Genomic DNA, 24,393 nt, shown 5'->3' with positions numbered 1-24,393 from the left:
ACTCTATCGTTTCCTTCCTATTCTTTCTTTACTTTAACTCAGGCGAACAAATTAACTTCCAACTTCCGATGGAGAAAAGATTATTATTTGTTTTTGTTTGTTTTGAGACAAGGTTTCTCTGTTTAGCCTTGGCTGTCCTGGACTCACTGTGTAGACCAGGCTGGCCTCGAACTCACAGCAATCCACCTGCCTCTGCCTCCCAAGTGCTGAGATTAAAGGCCCTGTACCACCAAGCCGGACTAAGATTTGTTATTTGTATTATTGCTCATAAAAATTATCAGCATACCTATACACCATTGTGGATTCACTTCCTAAAAGTTTCATGGTGTTAGCTTGGTGTGGTAGCCTTTGATACAGTGTGTGGTAGAGTCCAGAAGTCCAGATTTATTCTGCTCCATGCAGGGAGCCAACTGATCCCAGCAGCACTGGCCGAGTAGACTTTCTTTCCCCATGGTATTGGCACCTTTGGCTTCCCATCCTTATGTCCCCCAAAAGGACTTCACAGTTTTATGACAAGTCATGAAACCAGGCAGTGTGAGTAACAGACTGTTCGTTTTCAAAACTCTCTTGGCTGTTGTAGGTCCTTTGCCTCTGTCTATGTTTTAAGAACAAAGTGTCCATTTCTGTAAAGGAGGAAAAAAAAAAAGAGAAAGAGGAGGAAATGGGTGAGGAAAATGTGGAAGAGGAAGAAAAAGGGAGGAGGAAGAGGAAAAGAGCAAAATAGAATTTGGGATTACACTGCAGGTAAAGGTAGTAGAGAAACAGTCATGTTTTGCCACCCTTGAGTCTTCCATGCATAAACACGGTGCTCTCCTCTATTTGGAGTTAGAGCAAAGAGGCTGCTTTGTGGAGGGGAATTACTCACCTCTTATGTCCTATTTATTACCTTCCTTATGCTGGTAAACTCCTAGAATGTTCTCTACATCTATGGCTGATGGCCAATGAGACCAGAAGTTTTCTTAAACTGCAGAGCTATTTCTTCAGGTCCTAAAAGTTGAAAATGTTTCACATTTATTTTAACACCTGTTTTCTGGGTTTTTTTGTTTTTTGTTTTTTTTTTAAATAAATGTCCTTCCTTTTTCTTTTTGAATTAGGTATATGTAATCTAGATGACCTGGAATTCTTGATCCGCTTGCCTCCATTTCCCAAGTACCGGCGTTATAGACCTGAGCAGCCACACCTAAGTTATAACACCATTTTTCTAATTATGCAGATGGGAGACAATCTAACAACAAGAGGGTGTAACCAGCTCAGTGAATTGTTTGTTTGTTTGTCTGGTTGGTTTTCTTTTTGAGACAGGGTTTCTCTGTGTAGCCTTGGCTCTCCTGGACTCATTTAGTAGACCAGGGTGGCCTCAAACTCATAGAGATGTGCCTGCCTCTGCCTCCCAAGTCCTGGGACTACTGACCTGTGCCACCACACTCAGTTCAGGTGACCTTTATTTATACAACTATTAAGCTTAGTTGTTTAGGGGTTAAGATGTATTTAGGTCTAGATAGATGTGTTAAGTTGATAGAGATGAGATATGATAGATATTGGTTTACATTCAGAATTTTGGACTCACCAAGATAGGAAAATGTTTTCTCCAAGGTTGCCAAATACAAATAGCCAAAACACTATGAATGAAAGCTTTATATAATTCCTAATTGTTTCATGTTTCTTCTTGCTCTATGTAGTTTATTTTATATATGTATAATAATACAAATATATATGTAAAATTTTTTTAAATATTAAGAAAAATAAGGGAGGGAGGGAGGGAAGAGAGAGAGAAAGAGAGAGAGAGAGAGAGAGAGAGAGAGAGAGAGAGAGAGAGAGAGATCCGGAAGGGAGTTTTTGGTTTATCAAAAAGCACCCACAGTACAATATTGCCCTAAAATAAGGAGCCAAAACCAAAACTGTGTGCATGGTATGGTCAGAGTGCTGACTGTAGGCCTAAGTAAAAATAAGAAGTTCTATCAAAATAATGTTACAAGAAGATGCTTTCCTTGTTGTTCTCTGTACATGTTGTAGGTTTTGTTTTGTTTTGTTTTTTCGAGACAGTGTTTCTCTTATAGCTTTGGCTGTCCTGGACTCACTTTGTAGACGAGGCTGGCCTCAAACTCACATCAATCTGTCTGCCTCTGCCTCCTGAGTGCTGGGATTAAAGGTGTTGCCCACCACACCCAGCCAATGTTGTAGATTTTTGATGTTCTTAGATCAGCATTTGGCTGTGTACACAGATGCATGTGTGTATGTTCATATGTGTGTACATGCACATGCATGTGTAGGTACATGTGTGTGGTAGAGTTCAGTCCCAGGTGCCATTCTTCAGGAGCTTTCCACCTTTAAAAATGTGTTTATTTTATGTACGCTGGTGTTTTCTCTACATGTATGTCTACATGAACCACATGTGTGCCTGGTGCCCATGTGCTCTAGAGGAGCATCTTGGGTCTCTTGAGACTAGAGTTACAGAGGGTTGTAAGGCACCAGGTGAGCACTGGGAATCAAAGCCAGGGTCCTTTGGACGGGAAGCCAGAGCTCTTAACTTTTATTATTATTATTATTATTATTATTATTATTATTATTATTATTATTGACAGGCAGAGTCTCTTATTTAGAAGTGGAGCTAGTCAATTAGGCTATGTTGCATGGTCATCAAGCACCAAGAATCCATCTGTCTCATCTCTTCAGCAATGGGAGTACAAACATGCATCCCCATCCCTGGCTTTTTATGTGGGGGCTTGGGATCAAACCTAGGTATTCATGTTTGCAGAGCAAGTATTTTACCACCTGAATCATCTCCCCAGCCCCCAGCATTTGTTTTTTATGTGGAAAAGTTCAGAAAGCTACCATACACATAACATCTGACACACAGCACATGCATTCCTCACCTACGTACACTAGGAATTCCAGCTTCTTGAAGATGAGGACTTTAGTCTTTATCATTTTAAGAATGCACAAGGGCTGGAGAGATGGCTCAAAGGTTAAGAGCACTGTCTGCTCTTCCAAAGGTCCTGAGTTCAATTCCCAGCAACCACATAGTAGCTCACGATCATCTTCAATAAGATCCAGTGCCTTCTTGTGGCAGGCAGGCACACATGTGGGCAGAATACTGCATAAATAATAAATAAATCTTAAAAACAGAATTCACAACAGCATATGACTTTTTAAAAGTTTTTTTCAATTTATTTATTTTTATTTTATGTGCCTTGATGTGAGGGTGTCAGATCACCTGGAACAGGAGTTACAGACAGTTGTGAGCTGCCATGTGGGTGCTGGGAATTGAACCTGGGTCCTTTGGAAGAATAGACAGTGCTCTTAACCACTGAGCCATCTCTCCAGCCTGAGGAGATTATTTGTATTCACTCCAGGTAGAGAAGCCAGTGAGAGACTGAAGAAAACAAATGATTCCATCCAAGTCCAGCTCGATGAATCGGTGAGTTTATTGGGTGACTTGGAGAGTTGCGTTGCTGAAAAGACTACCCCATTATGTGCGATGAGCCACAAAAGCTGCAGGGTTTCCTGCACAATTTGCAACACTGGCACCAACTGCTTACATAATCGCGGGTGAGGCCTCACAAACGTTTTAAAATTTGATGAACCCACGAGTCTTTTAAACTTCTGTGAGTTTCAAAAGCCTCTTGGCCGTGGTGAGTCCCCACCCAGCCCCAAGGGAATATTATCGTCATGATGATATACGTGCAGCTATACAACAGTACCCGATAAATATTTGTCCAGTGAATGATAAGTTACGTGCGGGCATGCTTGCAGGTTAAGGCTGCACAGTGCTGCTTAGAGTAGGCACTGCTCTGGAGTCCTGTTTGAGGCCTGCCCTCGCCTATGCTCCTTAGTTTGGAACTCTCATTTTAAAACTATTTATTTATATTATTTTAACTGGGTATATATATATGTGTGTGTGTGTGTGGGTATATGCACATGAATACAAGTGCCCACAGAAGTCACATTCCCTTGGAGCTAGCCTTATAGGCAGTTGAAAGCTGCCTGATGTGGGTGCTGGGAATAGAACTCAGGTCCTTAGGAAGGCATTGTAACCACTCTTAAGCACTGAGCCATCTCTCCAGCCTTTATTTTCTCAGGTATGGAACAGACACAGTCCTGAGGAGCAGCAGTGCACATTGTGACCCACTCTCATATACCTGGCGCCTGCAGGCGGTAACTGCTACCAGTCCTATCAGTGAGGAGAGGACCCTTGAGACGCAGAGCTTCCCTCCTTTCCTGCAGGGCTCTCAGGTGATGGGACACGTGTCCCATCAGCAAACTCTAGGCTCAACTGGGCATGTTGGCCCACACCCGCGATTTAGAATTTTGAGGCAGGCGGATCACCATGAGTTCAAGGCCAGCCTTGGCAACAAAGTGGGACCTTTCCTCAAAACAAGTAAACAAGTATGTCTAACTAGAAGTTAAAAGTGGGTGAAGATGCATGTTGCCTCGTCTGAAAGGCTCAGTTTAATGCCCAGGATCTACATATTGGAAGGAAAGAACTGACTTTCACAGCTCTCACAGGTTGTATACGGTTGTATACACATACACACACACACACACACACACACACACACACACACACACACACACACACCACACACTCACTCATACACACAAATTAAAAACATATCCCATCTTAAGGGACTCCCTAGTCCTCTTCCCCTACCAAAAGAGGATGGGACCTTGGATTCTCTCCACTCGGTACCCAGATAGGCCCTCTGTGTACACAAAATTATCCATTAAGTCACTTAACCTCAGTGTTCGGGTAGGTAGTAGCAGGGATATTAAAGCCTGGATTTTTTTAAGTATAGTCTTGTTTTTATTTTTGTTGTTTTTGAGACAGGGTTTCTCTGTGTAGCCTTAGCTGTCCTGGACTCACTTTGTAGACTAGGCTGGCCTTGAAATCACCTAGAGATCTGCCTGCCTTTGCCTCCTGAGTGCTGTGTTGTAAGGCTTCAACCTTCGGCTGGCTCTGGATCTGCAGACACTGGTGTTCTCTTAGACTCAGTAATGATGTGGCCAGTGTGTGGCTCTTTCTAGGAAGGGTTACAACATAGAGTTTAGCAAATGGCTCAGGCCTAGTTTCCTTCCTGGGAGCCTCAAGCCCTCTGGTCCAAAAAGAACGGGTGTCACCATATCAGGGAGGAATCACACCATCTCTGTAACCACCTCCAACTTCTGCCCTTCACTGACCAGATGGGCTCACATCTGTCCTGCACAGGACACAGGGCTTTGGAGCCCTTCTCATTTTATCTTGGTCCTGGGAACACAGAGACCCTGGACCGCATCCGGGAGGTGAGGAAAGCACAGGAAAAAGAGCCCCTTTCCTGCTTTTAGAAATGTGGGCTTGAGTTTGGGTGACACGAGCACCATTTCTTCCTGAAGATTGGATGGCTCTGGATCCAGCTTTGTGCTGGGCCTGACGTCTCACTGATTCATATAATAAATATTTGATGAGAACTTTTTTATGTGGCCAGCTCCATAACACTGTGATAGTGTACAGGGGCAAGCGAATGGGAGGTCACATGGAGGAAAAGGCCTGTGTGGGGCCCGAGGTAAGAGGAGACAAGTGAGGCTAATGAGACAGGTGGTTGCCATGCCATGGTCCTGAGGTCAGAGCTAGAGTGTCACTACGGGGATGCTTTAGATACAGATTGGAGAAGGAAAGGGACTTATAGATTTGTGAAAGCTTTCTCTGAGTCACAAACAGTTTGTGAAGGCCCCAAGGCAGGGTGTGGGACCCATGAGGTCAGCCAGGAGGAAGTATGTCCCCCAGGAAGTGCACAATCAGGACCCCAGGACTTGGGTGGGGCACATAAGGAGCCTAGCAAAGGAGATGAAGGGGATGGGTAGGAGAGATGTACTCCACAGTGTAGGAAGGTACTAGCAGGTGTGCCATGACCATTAGCACAAACATCCAGGAGTGAAAAGAGGCATCAGGCACATTGGGAGGGTGGCTGAGATCCAGCCTGGGAACTGGCCACTGACCTAGAAAGCCAGTAGGAATCTTGTATCACGCCTTGGTACAGTATGTGGGCATGAGGAGCTAAGCTGAAGCTCTGGAAGAGACTCCAGGACACATTTAGGACCAGGTTGCAGTAAAGGCAGAAAGTTGCAGTGATACATCAAGGTACAGGATAAAGGAGGGTTTTAGTAAAAGCAGAGGCATAGGCCAGCCTGTGAGCTGATGTTACAACTCAGGGCTGGGGGAATGTTCTGGATGTGAGATTGGTGCCTCATCTCCCTGAAGAGCTGGGGAGTCACAGAGTAGCTACCAGATACCAGCAGCCTGCTGCTGCTGCAGGACGAGCAGACTGCAAGTATTTCCACAGCAAAGTGTAAGAACAACTGCTAGGGTGGCTGGTGGTTCAGGGGGGGGGGGCAGGATTTTTGTTGACATCTTTAGTGATGAGGACACTTGTGAGAATCCAGGAGATCCTGTGGTCTGTGGATGTGTCCCCTGAGTATGAGGGTACCTTGGCGGTGGGAGTACCTGTTCTTGTTTAGTTTAGTTTTGTTTTCTAGTTGAGTTTTTTCTACCTTGGGAGCAGAATCAGAGCTCATGTAATCATCCTTGGGAGTCAGAAAAAAAAAAAAGTAAGGAATAGGGAGAGGTGAGGGAGGGGTGCATGAGAGGGCCTGCACCCTGGAGAAGCAGACGAAGGCTGGAAGCTGAGGCATGTGCATACGTGCCTGTGTGGGTGTCTTTGTGTGTGTGTGTGTGTGTGTGTGTGTTGTGGAAGAGAAGTTGAAGGTCAGAGGGAGGGCAAGGTGCTTGGACTTGGAGGTATTGTAGTCATGGATGATGGGAGGGATGAGGCTATGATAAGGTAGGGGTGTTAGAATGGGGCTAGGATTACCCACCAGGGTACCGGAGGAGTCCACAATGGCTGTGGGATAACAGGTATAAGAGAGGGCTAAGCCTGTGTGGGTGAGCCATACTTGGAAGGGGAAAGGAAGGAGAGAATGCGATGTTTATGAAGAAAGGAGGCTAGGACAACGCTCACCTTGGCCAGGGAGTTGCTGGGATACGAGGGAGAAGATGGCCTGAGGGGAGGCAAGGAAGCGATGTCACCACTTTCAAAACAGAATCCAGGGAACAGCGTGCCCTATATTTGGTTTCTATTAAGGGTATGCTTGGCAGGTACAGTGGTGTACTCTTATTCAGCCTTTCGGAGGTGGACCTGAGAGGATTAGGCGTTTAGGGCCAGCCCTAGCTATGTGAGACCTTGTCCCCACCCTCAGAACAACGAGAAACAAAACCACAACAAAACAAACAAACAACAGACAAGATAATGTTCCGCATGTGTTTGCTTTGTTACAAAAATATGAATAAAGACTGTATTATGCAGCTTGGCTGGGATGGCAAAGTGATACAGATCCTTAGGGGATCTGACTGTAGGAGTTTATTTCTTACGGCTCCAGAGGCTGGAATTTCAAGTTCCAGCTCATATGACCTTTTGTGTGCAGCTAGGGATGGGGGGGCGGGGGGCTGATAGTGGAGTGGTGCTCTCTGGTCCTACTTTTTATAAGGACACTGATCCCAGTAGATCAGAATCCTCCCTTACACCCCATATAACTTTAAAGGCTCCAAGATAGGCCTTATTTCTTAATAACCACATGTAGAGTTAGGGCATAAGTTTATGGATTCAGGATAGGGTACATAATTAAGTTCACAGCAGACACTTGGTACTGAATGGAGTGGCCATCGGCTGATGGATGGATTTTTGTGGAGTAAAAGGGCTGTGAGGTAGACTAGGGAGAGAGAAAAAGAGAGGCAAACTGCATCATAGCAGCTTGAGTCTGATGGTACTGCAGAGCTTCTGCAGCAGTAGCAGGACATCACTTTGCATGACTGTGCAAAGTGTAGACAAAACTACCCAAAACACTGGGAGGAGTACGGCCGCCAGCTAGTCTTCGCTTCTTTATAGCAGCGGTTCCATGTCATCAGCAGTGCAAGTTTGCCTGTTCCCATCATGCATCTGGCACCATGACATACCCAACCCCATGAGGACAGAAAAGAATAAAATAAACCCAATTTTGGGAAAGTGCCAACCCACTCTTGGAATTTCTTTTTCCCACTTTAACTCTTGAATAGTTGTCTCTTTTTCTAAAGCTTGCCTGTGAGACAGTGTATCCAAGATCATGGGCATGGCATGCTGCTTCCTTGAGTGTGCACTTTCCTTCTGTAACACTACATTCTCTTAACTCTTTACTTTGTCCCATCTCTGAATTCTTTTTTGGATGGTGCCAAGAGTTAGAAAACACTTGGCGGAGAGCATGTGCATACTGGGCACTGCGCGGCCAGCATCAGACACTCACTTCAAAGCCTTGCTGTGGAAGCTCAAACATTGCTAAAAGAGCCGGGTGGTGGCGCACGCCTTTAATCCCAGCACTCGGGAGCCAGAGGCAGGTGGATCCCTGTGAGTTTGAGGCCAGCCTGGTCTACACTGAGAGTCTAGGAAAGCCAAGGCTACACAGAGAAACCCTGTCTTGAAAAACAAAACAAAACAACAACAACAACATTGCTAGATGCTCGTTACACATTGGATGGTGTTCACATCTATTGGGTTAAGTAAACGCACAGCTAAAATGAATTCTGGCTGTTACTTGTTACCTTTGAAAAGTCCATCTACGGCAGGCAAGATGGTTCAGTGAGTAAGAGCACTTGCCACCAAGCCTGATGACATGAGTTCAGATCCCAGAATCCATGAGGTAAGGAGCAAACTGGTAACTGGAACTTGTCCTCTGATCTCTGTAGCGCGTGTGCCTGAACCAATACACATCATGCATGCAAACGAAATAAAAATGTAAAGAACGAACCTGCTAGAAGAACTCTCAGTGCAAAAGGGTTCTGGTATGTCTGTGGCACTGGTTTCTTTCCGGCAGCAGTGCCACTGGGCAGGGCTTTCTGGTGGCCTAGACTAGCAAAGGTGGCCCAGCTCACTCTATGTTTGCTACCAGCTCTGTTCCACCTCCAGGAGCAGCTGACTCTACCTTAGAGAAATTTCTTGATACATTCTACATCTAGGACTGACTCTAATTTTCTAACTAGCATTAACCGCTCCCCCCCCATAACCCACCTTCCCCTCCTCACCACCAACCTGCCGCCTGAGCTCTCTAAGGTGGCTAAAATCTACTCCCCCCTCAACTGACCACATCCCCAACTCTGGGAACTGTTCCTGGGTGTGGCACGTGGCCACAGCTGACTGTCCAAGCACCTACTCTGAACTTTTTCTTTTGGGGGTGGGGTCGGGGAGAAGGGGAAATGGTCTCAAGTTGTAGCCCCTGCTGGCCTCGAACTCACAGTAATCACACAGCTTCCGCGAATACTAGGATTACAGGAGTACACCAATACGCTTGTTTCTAAAGGATTTTTTTTTATTTTTCTGCTTCTGGATACCAATAGCTTTCTGACTCGTAAGCAAAGTTCTACAGAAGGAACTGGGTGGACGTGTTAGGAAATTGCAAAATCTCATATACTTGGTAGACCAAGTTTATGAGAGACCCAGAGCCCTGGCGGGAGGAGACTCCTCCCCAATTCTCCGTGACCTCGCTCCCTCCCACGATATGTCAACGTCAGACTCCCGGTACCCGCGAGGGCCGGGACCCCATCTGGAGGCGCGTTCAGCATCGGGGAAGAGGTCCAGGGCTCCCAACAAGAGCAGATAAAAGAGCACCGGCTGCAGCCGTCCGAGGGCGCGTCTCCTTTAAGAGGCGCTTTGGTAGCGGGTCGTGACGTCATAAGAGTGGAGAGTGGAATATGCGCGTAACCGCGGCAGGGCGGGCACAAAACCAGGGGAGGACCCCGGGACCTGACTGACAGGAATGCCCCACGGGCCCCCGCCTCTCCCCGCTCCAGTGTGGGCTCCGCCCCATCTTAGGCCCAGTTCCCGCGAGCGGGCCCCGCCCCTGCACAGACCCCACCCCTCAGCCTAGCTTGTGCTTGAGACCCCGCCCTTCCAGCCCACTGAGCCGAGGAGCCCAAGACCCAGGTCTGTAGGCTGCGCGCAGACCCCGCCCCATAAAGAAGCCCCGCCCCCGGGGTGCCGACAGCCCCGCCTCCTAGCGTCCCACCCCCTGTGGGGCGGGACTTGCCCCAGCCGGAGTCGGCGGCGGCGGCTGCGGGAACTTTCCCGGCGGGTCTAATGGCTGCGCGCGGGCCGCTGTGAGGCGCGGCGGCGAGCGGGCGCGGGGCCGCGGAGCAGCGAAGAGCCAGCGACCGCGAGGCTGGAGCCCTGGTCAGGCCCGGTCCGACCCGCCGAGCCCGCGATGCGCCCCGGTGCTGTCCCTCGGCGCAGCTGACGCCCCGCGGCCCCGCGAGACCCCAGCCCGCCCGGCCCCGCAGGAAGCGGCCGCCGCCACCCAGTCCAGCGCCCGCTCCGCCCGGGTACCATGGCGGGGAAGGCGGCCGCCCCCGGCACCGCGGTCCTGCTGGTCACGGCCAACGTGGGCTCGCTCTTCGACGACGTAAGTGCCGCGCCGTCGGTTAGGGAGGGGCGGCTGCCGGGCAGGAGTCTCCAAGCCCGGGACCCTGACATCCTCATTTCCAGCTGGAGACCCTAAATTCCGGCCCCTACAGCGCCGTCTGTAGCCGAGGACCCTGGGCTAATTGTGTTTTGGACGTGTGACTCTGATGCCCCCTGCCCACAGCTGGGGACCCTGACCAGGAATCCCCCAGGCCCCAGACCCTGACCCCGTAGCCATGGACCCTAGGCCAGGAAACTTCCAGCTACACACACCCCGGATCTTGACACCGCTTTTCTAGTCTAGTCCCTGAGACCAAACTCGGAAGACCCAGCTTTTAAACCCCCGTCCTGACCCAGCCTACGGGGAACCCAACCTAAGTCCGGATCCTTGAATCCTGATGCTAGTACCTTGCTGTGATCCCAAAAGAGCAAATCCCCATCCCTTTCCTGCTCCCGAACTCCAGAGCCACAAGTTCTGTCCTGGAATTTTGACGCAGAATCCTGGTACTTGGATGCCCTGGCTTCTAAACCTAACCGCATGCTGACCCCAGGTCTCCCGACTCAATCCTGGCCCCTCAGTCTCTGACTCTGATTGATTCTCAAAGTCTGAATTCTGACCCCAGAGACACAGCTTTCAGAATTTGGTCCCTTGTCCTTCAACCCAGCGCACACTGACCCAAAACCTCAGATCCTGCACCTACCCTCGCCTCCCGCCTCCCAAGCAGGAACCCTGGTCTCCAATTCTTCTCCTGCACCCTGTCCCTGAGCCTTCTTCACGAAGTCCCAGCAGACCTCAAACCCAAACCTTGAGAGCCATAGCCTGAGACCTGGCCTCTAGACCTCATCCCTCTGTCCTGTCCCCCGGGAGTCCCTCAAGTGTGAGGAGGCACCCCTCATTTTGCCATGTAACTTGTAATCGTGCTAGTTCTCAAATGAGGCAGCCTCTATCCAAGCCCTGGAGGACTTTATATTCCTTGTTTACTAAATGAAAAGGTGCCGAAAAGCTCTTCAAGGCCAAAGAAAAATGATGCCAAAGGCGTTTATCTTGCAGGACCACTTCTCTTGTCCCTAGTCCCACCCCGGGAACCCTGGCCTTTCTCCTCTGGGAGGCAGAAGGGAGCTGAGGCCTGAGGCACTGGGAGCTCCCTGGAGCAGGCTGAGGCTGACCTACTTCAGCATTGCAGCCACGGTGCCACCCCGCTGTTGGTACTTAAACTGCCAACCCAAATAAAGCAGAATGCGGCTCCAAGTGGCATGCTTGGTTAAGAAGAAAGGGTAACGCCACAGATGGGAACTATGGAGCCGCGTACTCCCCTTTCTCCCTTTCTCTCCCCTTGCCTAGGTGAAGAGCTGGGACAATGCCAGGGCTTGGACACAGGCCCGATGTAGATTTCAGGGGAGGGTCCTGTTTCCTTTCTGGCAGCATGCATGAGAGAAGAGTTTCATTGAGCTGAGTTCACAGACAGCGTATGCTTGTTTTGTTTGTTTGTTTTTTATTAGTAGAAGGCAGGCGTTATCGCTGTATTTTGTTATTTTCGCTTTTAGACATGAAGTGCGTTGTAGCTCCCTGCTAGAGAGGCACTGTCTGCCCTCTCAAGTTATGGCCAACTCGAAGTAGTTTCACGTGTGATAGTTTTCCCTGTATGGGTGTGTGGCCATATATTTAGCGTTCTATTCTAGGCCCTTCCAGTAAGATGTCACTGTAGCGTGGTTTTGTTCAGATGATTCAGATCCGTTAGCTGTGGCTTCAAAGCCTCAGAAATGTCAGGAAAATTAGGCATGGTGGGGCACTTTCATCTCCAGGGGAAAAAGAATTTTGCTGTGAAGAACATTCTTTCTAGTAATTCTCAGTTCTAGAGTTTTTTTTTGTTGTTGTTGTTGTGTTTCAATCATATACACACATATTTTCTCTCTCTCTCTGATATTAAAGGGGGTGATTTAATTCACCTTGTTTTGGGAATCAAGGGACTTATTATGCGGCCCTGGCTGGCCTAGAACTCACTGTGTAGACCAGGCAGACGAAGATCCACCTGCCTCTTCTGGGATTAAACACGGTACACCTCCATGCCCGGCTCACCTCATTTTTGTTTAGCAACATGTTCTTTGAGTTTTTACTTTTTTCTTAAGGTTCTCTGGAGTTTTGCACTGCATTTCTATCTAAAAGGAGTATTTATCTTGGTGACTTATACCTAAGTTAATTCTGAACCAGTCCCCAGGGCCAGGCATACCCTCATTGGAATGGCCAGGAAGGGCACACTCGTACTCTGGGGTCTGCTTCCATGGTGGGTGCTGTGGGAAAGAAACTGAGTAGAGAAAGTGGTGAGTTCTCAAGTGAGCTAGAATTTAATTCCTCGGCTGTACCAGACTCAGAAAATGTGCTTGTGATTGACTGTGCATCTTGGTGTGCCATGTGCCCCTGGTGACACTGCCTCTCCAGCGGTTTTCAGGACTATAAAAGAGTTCTTGCTGTGGGAAACAAGCTCTACCCTGCCCAGCGCCTTAGCTGCTGCCTAAAGGAGTCAGTTCCCAGGAGGAAAGTGTCCGATTTGAAATAGTCATGCTGGCTCTGAAGGACATTTTTTCCTTTTATGCACAAGCAGTAGGTGGTTTGTTTCTGCATTTGTAGTTTTGAACGTCTTCCCTCCTCTTCCTAATCCAGATGTGACCCCTCTTAAAACACCATGTAAATTTTTTAAAAATGGGCATTGAACCCCAGCCTTCCCTGCTTAGCTATAGGCCCCAGCCCGTGTATGTAAATTTTAATCATAGCTTTGTCGTCACTACCCGGGGATCTCCAGAACATCTTGTTCAGCCTGCTCTTGTCTCACCAGCAATCCTGGCTGGCATCCTTGCCTGGCAGGGTGGCCCATTACAGTTACTGAGCTGTGCTGCTGAGGGCCTTCAGCTTGCTTCTACCCCTTTGACCTCACAGTGTTGTCCAAATGCATCGCTGTAGGCAGATTTGTTTCATGTTCTTAAAAGAACTGTGGAAGACCTGAGAGAGAGAGAGAGAGAGAGAGAGAGAGAGAGAGAGAGAGAGAGAGAGAGAAAGAGAAGAAGAAGGAGGAGGAGGAGGAGGAGGAGTAGGGGGGAGGGAGGGAGAGGGAGGGAGAGAGGGGGGGGACTCTCAATAGTTATTATGTTAAATGTCAAGACTGAAAATGTTCAGCACAGAACACTCAAGCGGACACTCTGTTTGCTGGCAGGGGCATTGGTCACGTCACCTAGCACCGAGGCAGGGAAGCTCCAGGGTTTCTTGGGTGGGAGTGAGGCAGTTAAAGTCATTTGCACAGTGTTAGGAAAAACCAGTCTTGGCTCAGTCACCCTTTGGAGGAAGAATCTTCAGCCCGTTTGTTCTCTGAGGGCCGTTGCCTCAGCTGGTGACCCCTCAGAAGCCTCTTTCCAGGTAGCCAGGGGCATCTGTGACTTTCTAGTTGATTCCTAGTTTGATTGGTTGTCCCTTGGGGAGAGGGAATGGATGAGCCAGGCCGTGGCGGTGATCGCTCTGCTGATCTGGCTGGTGCTTTGACCAATAGTACATTTGTAGCTCTAGGCTCCTCACTTGGTGACTAGTAGTGAGCTGAGAAGGTGGATGCTTGCAGGCGTGCTTCAGGGTTCTCCCACCCTTACATGGTCAGGCCGTGCTGGCCTTTGGTCCTGCTATGTATTTAGAGTAAGATGTCATTTGGAGCTGGTTTCCTGCTTTGCTTAGTTAACTCCCAAGTGACCCTTTCCAGGCAGATGTGGTCTTGCAGAACTGGCAGTGTTAGTGGGGACCAAATGTCCCTAGTCAGTAGGTGTTCTTGAGCCATGGGGATGGTGAGAGGCAAGTCAGAACTGTGTGGGTGGACTCCCGGCAGACACCTTGACCCACTTCCCTCTCCCTCCTACCTCTTTGGATTTATCGTCTTTGCCAGGGTTTCCTCATCAGTGTGGAAGGGGCTATGGCTGTGGCTCCCACAGGCCTGTTATGTCCTCCGTAGCAGCCTTCATGAGGGCAGCCTCCACCTCACTCCTCTTCCCAGCTTCTGCCCCACACTTCTTCACTCGAGGACTCTGGGTGTCAGGACTAGGGTCATTTCCTTGCAGTCGGCTCTAGAACACTGACGTCATCTCAAAGAGAAGCCCTATACATTGGCTGCCACCTTCCATTGCTACTGCCCACCACTAGTATGTCTGCTGTCTCTGTGCATTTGTCTGTTATGGAGGTTCCTGGATCCTGGATGTAGACCCGTGGAGCATGGGGCTTTTGTGTCTGGCTTTTTTTTTTTTAAACCTAGCAAGCAGCCATCGGAATTCTTTCTGTGGCAGCATACATCAATGCTTCCTTTCTTTCTATGGACGGACAGGTGTCCCTGTGTGTTTGTGTTTGTCCAGTCATGAGTTAGTGGGCATTTGGATTGGTTTTGCATCTTGGTTGTGAAAACCATTGGGAACTCTTGTGTATATGTACTATGGATGGGTGTTTTCAGTTCTCAGGGTGTGTGTGTGTGCCTTGCAGAGAGGACTTAGTGAATCCTGAAGAAACTGCCCTTCTCTGGAGGAGTTATCATGCTATACATGGCAATCTCACTTATTTTCTTTTAAAAAACTACACACACACACACACACACACACACACACACACACACACTCTCATTTATTCTAGGTGTGTGGGTGTTTTGTCTACGTGTATGTCTGTGTAGCACACATGTACCTGGTGCCCATAGAGGTTAGAAGAGGCCTTCACATCTTCTGGAGTGGAGTTATAGACAGTGCTGAAATCAAACTTGGGTCCTCCTCAAGAGCAACAAGTACTCTTAGCCGCTGAGCCACCTCGCCAGTCCCCTGGCCCTCATCCATTTCATGCCTTCCCCAGTGGTTTCTCTCCCTCAACTTGGTGGCTTCTTCTTCTTCTTCTCCTCCTTCTTCTCCTTCTCTTAAGATTTACTTATTTATGTATACAGAACTCTGCCTGCATCTACACCTGCAGGCCAGAAGAGGGCACCAGATCTCATTATAGATGGTTGTGAGCCATCATGTGGTTGCTGGGAATTGAACTCAGGACCTTTGAAAGAGCAGTCAGTGCTCTAAATCTCTGAGCCATCTCTCCAGCCCAAGACTTGGCTTCTTGGAAACGCTGTACTTGCTCTCCTTTCTCACTTCTCAGGGTGGTATACCCAGGTAAAGCCAGACCTTCCCTGGACATGCTCCTTTCTTGGTCCTCACATAGGTGCCATTTCTCTTTGTGATGCTCAAAACTGCAGCAGAGAGGCTGAAGCTGAGGCCAAGATGGCCTTGTAAAGCGCAGCACAGAGGGCCCAGCCAGGCCCACTGCAATTAGCCTTCACAGAAGACCAGCACTGTCGTTTTAAAAAGTTATTTTTATGTGCAGGCACGAGTGTGTGCATGCGTGCGTGTGTGCCTGTCGAGTCCAGAAGAGGGCACCTATTACCTGGAACTGGCTGCTAGGAACTTGGGTCCTAGCAGTGACTTGGGTCCTCTGCAGGAGCAGTACATGCTGTCTCAATGAATAAGCCATCCCTACTAGCACTTTCTTGAAGTGGGATCGGCCGTCTTGTCTCTTTACTCTTTGGCAGAGCATGTGGCTGCCAGTGGCCTGGCTTCTCCTCCTGGAAAAGGCTGCATTCAACGTTTAGAATTTTGAGATAAACCTGGTAGTCATCTGTTTCCGTGCTGTGAATGCTCCCTCCTTAGCTCTTTCCCACTGTGAAGAAACTGGGACCATGTGTCTCTCTGTCTATCCCTAGTTGGTCTCAGGATAGGTAGGTGGCTGAGGAGTCTCAGCGTTCTTTCTTCTGGCACTGTTATTTGTGAACAGAAAGTTCAGCAGGCAGTCTGAATTTCAGATTTCAGTCTGTTTTTTTTTTTTTTTTTTTTGACTCTGTAAGACAAGACTGGCACTTGTCTCCCCGGGTGGTGGGCTCAAGTGAAACACCATCACAACATTTATTGCTACTGTTACCGGTGCTGACCACTGTATGAAACCATTTCTGATTTGTAAACACAGGTGATTTTCCACAGACATCACTTCCTGGCTGCTCTCAGTGTTTAGAATTTTAAGATACAATGTTTAAAATTTTTGAGATACATATGTTGGTCCTCTGCTTTTTCCCACCCTGACTCTGTCCCGGTGTGAAGGAACTAGGACCATGTGACTCTCCATCATTGACGAGCCATTGAGGTGCAGTATCCCTCTGCAGGACTGCCATCCTCTATTGGCCTGCTGTCATTGCTCCAGAGGAGATGAGGGGCATGAGAGCATGGGGCGATTGCAGATATTAAGTACTTTTCCATCTTTGAAGGAGGCACTGAGGGTAGCGCTGTTGGATGTCCCAGCGACATTTGGGGGACATTTGTGCTCATACAGTCTACACAGACACCTGAGCAGTCTCATCACACAGAGGTCCTCCTCAAAGTAGCAGGGCTGGGTTGGGGTGAGGGGACTTTGCTTGGTGCTGGGATTTATGTTGAGTGTTCTCATGGACTTGGTGATCTGATTGGGAAGTCATAGAACCCCAACCCACCTGCCTCTGCTAAGGGCCTCAGGAGTCCCTGTCCCAGGGCTCGTGAGACTGCACTTGAGAGGCTCAGACTTGGGAAGAGAAGCCAGGGATTCCTTAAGTTATAGTTAGGAGAGTGTGGGCTTCCCCTTCAAATGGCCCACAGGCCTTCTGTCCTGTGCTGTTCAAGGACAGCCATGCTCTGACTGGGTGTCTGGCCGGGTGTGAGTTCACTGAATGACCAGTGTGCCTGAGACAGAAGGTAGGCTTGCTTGTTCCTCTCCGGGGGCACTGAGTGAGGTCTTTGGAGTTGGATACCTGGCAATCTCCCACACTGACAGACTCTCCCAAAGGCCTGAGGAGGTGCCTGTGCTGGCCAGGCTCTTGGGTATGCTAGGCAGCCAGGTAAGGCAATGGCTAGCTAGGTCTGCCTTGTAAGCGTCGCCCTTGGAGTTGCAGGGAGGGAATTTGGAAGCTCTTGTGGCCATTTTGGGCTCTCTCTCGCTCTCTCTCTTTTTTTCCTGGAGAGTAGATTAGGGTTTGGCCTTCAGGCGTGGTGAAACCTAGAACCAGAACTAATTCTCAGGGTAGGCAGCCTGATCTTGAGCCCCTCAAAGACTAGGGACCCTGGTGTAAACCTCTGACCTGATATAGCGGCGAGAAAGCTTTCTGAGCTTTCCTTAACGAGAATGGAGCATCCAAAATATAAAACAAATGAGAGGCCATTGCCTGTCTTCATGCAAGGAGAATTTGGATCCAGACGTGGAAATCCTACTCTGATAATAAATATTCTAGTATTGGCAGATTGGGGGTGTGGTCCATCAACTTAAGTTAGCATCGCTGTGGGCTCTGTGGGAGGCTCTTCATCATTGGTCCTTAGCCTGCAGCTTCTTTCAACTGTTCTGTTTTGTGAGCATGTCTTTGGGCTTCATCGTTGAGACATTTGAGTCACTGTTGTGCCTCTGCTTGGCATTAGTGACGAGCACACCCGTGGTGCCTGCATAGCTCCTCCAACATTTACACTGTGAAAGGTTGCTTTGAGAGGTGGTATGCCACCAGAGCAATGATTACTGGATGCCCCTTTGCCATAGGGAGGAGCTGTGCCAGCTGGTCCTCTATAAGATGCCTGGGTCTTGTATGATCTTGTATGATCAACCCTGATGATGCAAAGGGTCCCCGGCTCTGGCAGGGGCTCTGGGTGAGCTGGGCTTGATATTTAATATAAGGGGATTCCTGGTGGGAGATAAGCCCTGAGTGTGGTACCAGGACACAAGTGTTCTGCAAGTCTGGAACACTGCCTCTGGGTTTGTTTGTTTGTTTTCCCTTTTGCAAATGGAATGTTTTCAACTCACTTCTAGGAGAGTCACCATGGTCTAGTTACTGCAGAGCCCTGGCACACTTGTTGACCATTGTGACCTTGGGCTGATTGTCTTCTTGGTTTATCTCTCTGATGAGGGTAGGGGACCTTTCCTTGGAGTTTGCTGAGGCCCTGGGTTATTTTCCCTGCCCTCTGTCCCGGGGTATGCATGTAGAACAGTGCTGCTTCCCCCCACCACCACCTTGGAGCTATTGGACCAGTCTCTGCCCTCTCTCCTCTGGCCAGTCTCTGCCCTCTCTCCTCTGGCCCTACTCCACCTTTGAACTGGCTACACCCCAGAGCACAGTCTCCATGATGAATCTGGCCCTCACCATCTGCATCCTGAACTCCAAGTCTGTTACATCCCATAGTTGGACCTTCCAGCTGATGTCCTTGCCACTTTTCCCACTCAAATTGCTCCCAGGCCTGTCTCTCCCCTTGGAGCCTCAGATAGGCCACACTCTGCGTCAGCATGGACCATGGAACCTGTTACCTTTCTATAAAAAATATATTTATATTTATTTCCATGTACATGTATTTGTAGTATGTATGTGTAGGTGCCCATGGAGGACAGAAGAGGGCATTGGATCTCCCGGAGCTGGAGTTACAGGTGGTTGTGAGCTACGCAGCATGGGTGCTGGGAACCAAACTTCTGGAAGAGCCATACCTTCTTAACTGCTGAGCCATCTCTTCAGAGAGCCCCTTGCCCCTTCTTATCAGACATGTGAGCCTGGTTCATTTTCTGTTCCTGCCTGTTTCTGCTTCAGCAAGCAGGAATCCTACCTGGAGATCTGGTTAAGGATGCTAAAGCAGAGGGTGTGGGACACCTGCCTCTGTCAATGCTGCTGGCAAGCACTGCTCTCCCAGTCCGATGTGGAGAACTTTCTATGGGTCCCTTGGGCCAACAGCCTTGTCTTCACTATATCTCTGGGTGCTAAGCTACTGCCAGATGGCTGGGCAGCCACTCACTGAGCCTGAACACATGTGGCTAACGGTTACAGCCTCCTGTATGACCTGGCACTGCTCCCAGGGGAACCTCATCTGCTGCAGCTTTGCTGTCCTGCTGCCTTGGCCTGCTGGAACACTTGGGACTCCCTGGAAACTTCCTTCTACACCGGTGCGGTCTCCCCTAACATGTTCTCGTACCCTCTTCCCCCCTCATAGTGCTTGTTGCTCAAGTACGACACATTTCTACATCTGTGGCTTCCGAACCACTGGCCTTTCCCAGGGTTTCCTCCAGATCCCTGCAGAGGCTGGTGGCTCTCATGGATCTTTCCGGGACCAGCTTACATTCTGGCTTTGGGTAGTGTGTTTAGAGTTTGCCTTCCCTGCCTCCTCTTCTCCAACCTGAAGTGATTCCAGGTCTTGCTTTGTCTTGCCATTGTCCCCTGTTGACAGCTTTCAAGATACAGGTGTCTGGCCACTTACAGCGACATTGTATGACTTGGGGATCTACACAAATGACTGGAGGGCAGGAGTGGAGAGCTGGCAGGTGTCCTTGAGATGCCTGATACCCATCCCATGTCAGGATGAAGGTGGAGTCTGGGTGGGAGGTGTTTTAGTCAGCTGACACCAAAGGTGGTGTGCTGCCCTGGCACACTGACGTTAGCAGTGGCTCTGCTTGCACCTCATGTGCCACGGGGATAAGTATGGTCCGACGCACTCTTGTGGTTAGTGGAAAAGTCTGGTTCTTGGACTGTAGCTTTTTTCCCTTTTCCCTTTAAACACTTTTATTGAGGAATAATTTGCATGCCACACAATTTACCTAGGAGGCTGTACTGGTCAATGGCTTTTGGAAAATGCCTGAATTTACGCAGCTGTTGCCATGAAGCAGTTTTGCAACACTTCCTCCCCTGGCCCTCTGCAGTAGAAAGCCTCAGCTCTTGGTCCCACCCACCTCAGCTCTGCTGTCCCGTAGGATCCTGTCTGTCTTTTCTTTTCTTTTCTTTCCTTTCCTTTCCTTTTATTTTATTTTATTTTTGGTTTTTCAAGACAGAGTTTCTCTGTGTAGCCTTGGCTGTCCTGGACTCACTTTGTAGACCAGGCTGGCCTTGAACTCACAGCAATCCACCTGCCTCTGCCTCCTGAGTGCTGGGATTAAAGGCATGCATCACCACGTCTGGCTGGATCCTGTCTTTCTTGAAGTTAACATGTCATGAAATTATATGATGTTCAGTCTGATGTCTGGTTTCTCTCACTGAGCACAGTGTGATGATTTTGAGGTTTCTTGGTTTCGTGTGTCAACAGTTGACCTGGTTGGTGGCTGAGTTGTATTGTACTGTGTGGTCACATGGTTCATTCATTCTTAGTAGGCAGGCCTTTGGGGTACAGTGAGTGAGTAAACATTGTTTCTATGGACATAAATGCTTGTCTTCCTGGGGCTTACAGTTCTGTATGGGAGTGAGTGTGGGTGCTTGCTTTCCTGAGACTGGTTGAGCAGTCAAAGTATGTGTGTGTGTTTCTGGGTGTGTGCCATTTCATACTCTTCTGGCACTGTGTGGGGCTCAGCCCTTTGCTGTGCAAGCACCTGATGGTGCCTTCCTGACGATGACAGGGCATGGAGTGCCCTGTGGATTTCATTTGCATTTCCAGCTTTTTCTTTTAAATAGTAAGCACCCTACAAGTTGGTTCCTTTGCCATGTTGGCAACGGCTTTTGGTAATGACTGTTGTGGGCAGCACCATGGCTCCTGTCCTCCTCCTTACCTCTCTAGGTGGGGTATAAGGTGCTGGGACTGCCCCTGGAGGCCCCGTTTACTTGACAGGTGGGAGTCATAATGCTCTCCCTCATTGAGCATAGTTACTTCAGGTGAAGCAGGAGTGTGCCATCCTCCCAGGAGAACTCAGTAGATGAGCCTCTTCTGTTGCCTACAGGTGCAGGGAACATGCCACTGTTCATGGGGAAAGATCCTGCAGTCCAACCTAATCTCCATGGGGGTGTAGTGGGGCTTTTCTAGGGATCCTCAATGGCCTGATGGTTTTGTCCTTTTTCTTGGGGCTCCGGATTTGTGTTCGTACATCCATATGCAAGTCCGAGAGGCACTCTGTGACTGTAGCTTTGTGGACCTATCACTCAGGCTCTGTGTAGGCTTGTGGCCATGCTGGGGATAAGTGATGGCATGCTGGGTGCGGGCATTGCTGCCAGGCTGGGTGTTTCTGTGGCCTTAGCAGTTGCATTCCTTGAGATTGCATGGGAAACATCTGTCTGTAGTGGGATAGTCTGGCCTTCTTGGCAGCAGGTGGCTATCTTGGCTTAGGCCCATCAGCACAGCCACTGTAGGACAGAAGGGGTGTTAATTGCTGCTGGGAGGCATCTGGCTGCCTCAGTGGTAGGAGAACAAGAGGAAGGGAGAATTTGGTCTTGTTTCTGCGTGTGGGAGGACCCTTGACCTTGTCTAAAGGCTGTGGGGTGCTGGGATGTCAGGCTTGCTGGCCCATCTCACCTTCTCTTGTTTCTGTGGGGCTCTTACATTGGAGGGCCATTTCCCCAGGCCTGGTATTTGCCTCTCTGGGAGTTGGCCATTGGGATGGCTTGGGTGTGTGGTCCTGGACCCATCTGGGCTTGAGGTTCCATTATACTGGGCCCTATCTGGGGTCCCAAGAAGGAGCCAGAGAGGCCTGCCCTTCAGCCCTGCACAGCTTCCCTTGTCAACCTTTCAGGTTACATGAGGAGTTAGGGTAAGAAGTGAGAGGAGGGACATCTTTGGGCGCTGGCTCTGACCACCAGGGCGACACACATGTGGAGGCTGAGATTCGGCCATATGGCTTCCTTCTGTGGAGGTTTGGGGTTGTGTACCGGCTCCAGGCTACAGAGCTTTGTCAGGGGCTTCGGTGAACACTTGCTTTGTCCAGTTCGGTAAGTGTCAAGTGTTCTTAGCACCGTGGAGGTGAGGCCCACCCATGCTGTGTATGATCTGGGGTCGTTTAGAGTCACTCTCCTAGGGCTTGTTCGCCTTCGACGGCATCTGTGTGAGGAGCAGGCCAATTTCTGGGGACTTGTTTTGCTGCTTTTCTCCTTCATCACGGTTTGGGTTTTTCAGATCTGTCATAACTTCCTGTTTTCTTGTAACGACCCGGGGGCCCTCACTGTTGCAGTCAGGTGGTGTACTCCGTGCACTGTCCAGGTTGGGAGGAGAGGGCCGGGTCACATGTGGGGAACATGAGGCATGGAGACTGACCAGTGAGGTAGACAAACAGTACCCTGGCGACAAACATGAGGCTGTCTGAGACCCTCACTGGGTCATGTGGAGTCTCACTTCTCCCCATCTGCTCCAATTCGTGCAGGAGCTTTGGGGTCCCCCCAGACCAGCGTGGTGTTACCTTTACAGAGCTCCAGTTTCATATGGTTGTGCTGTGTCTTATAGGAAAGCCAGGGCCTGGGAGGGCATGCTGGGTAGTGGCCTCTGGTAGAGGGCTTTGGTTGACTGGATGTGGCCCAAGGTACTTTGCATGCCAGGCCTGTCACCCTCATAGTTCTGGGGGGTTCTGCCTCCCCTGCAAAGACACTTGGTGACCCACCTTTCGCACTGGGACCTGGGGGCCTGGGACCCCCATTCTCCCAGCCGTGGAGCATAATTCTGAATGAGAAGGTCTTCACGGAGCCAGACTCAAGAGTGGCCTAGAACAGAGATGCTCTGATGTGGAGATCACACAGCCGCTGGCGCATGTGGCAAGAGCTGAGTCCTGAAGACTTTGGTTTGGACGATCTGGTGATCTAAGCTAGCTGGGGAAGCAAGGGAGGAGTGGCTTTGGGGGTACTGTGACACAAGAGCCGAGTCAGGAAATGGGGAGCAAGGCGGCTGATAATGGCTGACAGCAATAGCAACAGGCACTGTGGGCCAAGAGTTGCTGTGTGCTGATGGCCCTCAGGCCTCTGCTTCTTTACAGTGGACAGGGTCATAGGCCTGGGTCTGTGTCTAGTGGGAGGGTGCTGAGTTGTGGAGGGGCATGTCTGCTGGATTGCTACTGTTGTCCCTCTGAGTGGGGGCTTGAGTCCAGTTGAGCCCCTGAGCTGACTGTAAATTGTTTCCTCATCTACTGATAAGCAGCTGCTCACATGGAAGAAGAGAGGTTGCATTGGGGCGGGGCTAGGGGAGTCTAGGAGCTTCAAGTGATTTAGGACTTCTGGGCTGTTGGGGGTGTCCCTATGATTGAACAGCATGACCCTGACATAGGGACATTGTGGTGTACCTAAGAACTGTGGATAACTGACTCAGCGACATTAACACACAGTCTTTCCACCATTAAAAAAAATACTATTGTACTTGGGAGAGATCAGATATACCATAGCGTTGATGGGAAACCAACATCTAGGGTTTGATGATGCCAATGACTGTATTCTCTCTCCTATAGTGGTGTGTAAAATAGATGCGTAGCACTGACCTCCCTGTTCTCATTCTGGAGGGACTAGATGCTCTGATCTATGTGGCCTACACAGATGCGCAGTGGAGGGATCTGACAGTCTTTCAGTGGTGTTTGCATTAGGGTCCGTCTTACTGATAAGATACTGACTTGCAGCATCCTCGTAGGAGAGTGCTCAGCACTCGCCTGCTGGAGTCAGCTTACCTCCAGTGGCTGTCTGCTGTTCATAGAGCAAATCCAGTTACTATAGGTTCAGATCTGAGTCCACAGGCACTTGCCAGAATGTCCCTTGGGTACCTGTTGAAATATCCAGGATCTTGTGTTTGAGGGAAATGAACTGGATCAGGGACACATGGTTAGAAAAAGAAGTAGATAGTTTATTAGGAAGAAGGCGCTCCTGGGAATGGAGTAGGCTAGTGAGCTGCGGGTGAAACCCCAAAGATGGAGGTCACCAGGAGAATGACCCTTTAAAGGACATTAACACAGTAACACCCACACCCACCTCGTCTACTTTAGCTCAGGATTTTTTTTTTTTTTGAGACAGGGTTTCTCTGTGTAGCCTTGGCTATTCTAGAACTCGCTCTGTAGATCAGACTGGTCTTGAACTCAGAGAGATGCACCTGCCTCTGCCTTGTGAGTGCTGCGATCACAGGTGTGCACCACCACATCCGGCTCTGCTCAGGCTTTTCTTGCTCTAACTCTGTTCATTATGTGAAGCCCAGG

The 24,393-nt window shown here is 49.4% G+C and overlaps 1 protein-coding gene across 2 annotated transcripts in view; it reads left to right on the top strand.

Moving 5' to 3' along the window:
- The first annotated feature begins 9,783 nt into the window (after window positions 1-9,783).
- The window catches only part of INPP5A (inositol polyphosphate-5-phosphatase A), a 192,902-nt gene continuing 178,292 nt past the window's right edge, over window positions 9,784-24,393 (top strand). Inside the window, exon 1 of one of the 2 annotated variants that reach the window (XM_084766896.1) lies at window positions 9,784-10,452. In XM_084766896.1, the coding sequence (XP_084623022.1) occupies window positions 10,378-10,452 (75 nt within the window). In that variant the 5' untranslated portion in view covers window positions 9,784-10,377. The remainder of the gene's footprint in view (window positions 10,453-24,393) is intronic. The other variant, XM_084766895.1, reaches the window with a different exon arrangement.

The sequence above is a fragment of the Acomys minous genome, assembly GCF_964271855.1.
Source record: "Acomys minous genome assembly, chromosome: 2".
NCBI lineage: Eukaryota > Metazoa > Chordata > Mammalia > Rodentia > Muridae > Acomys > Acomys minous.
Note: the sequence above shows the minus strand (reverse complement) of the source record. Positions and strands in the feature narration are given on the sequence as shown.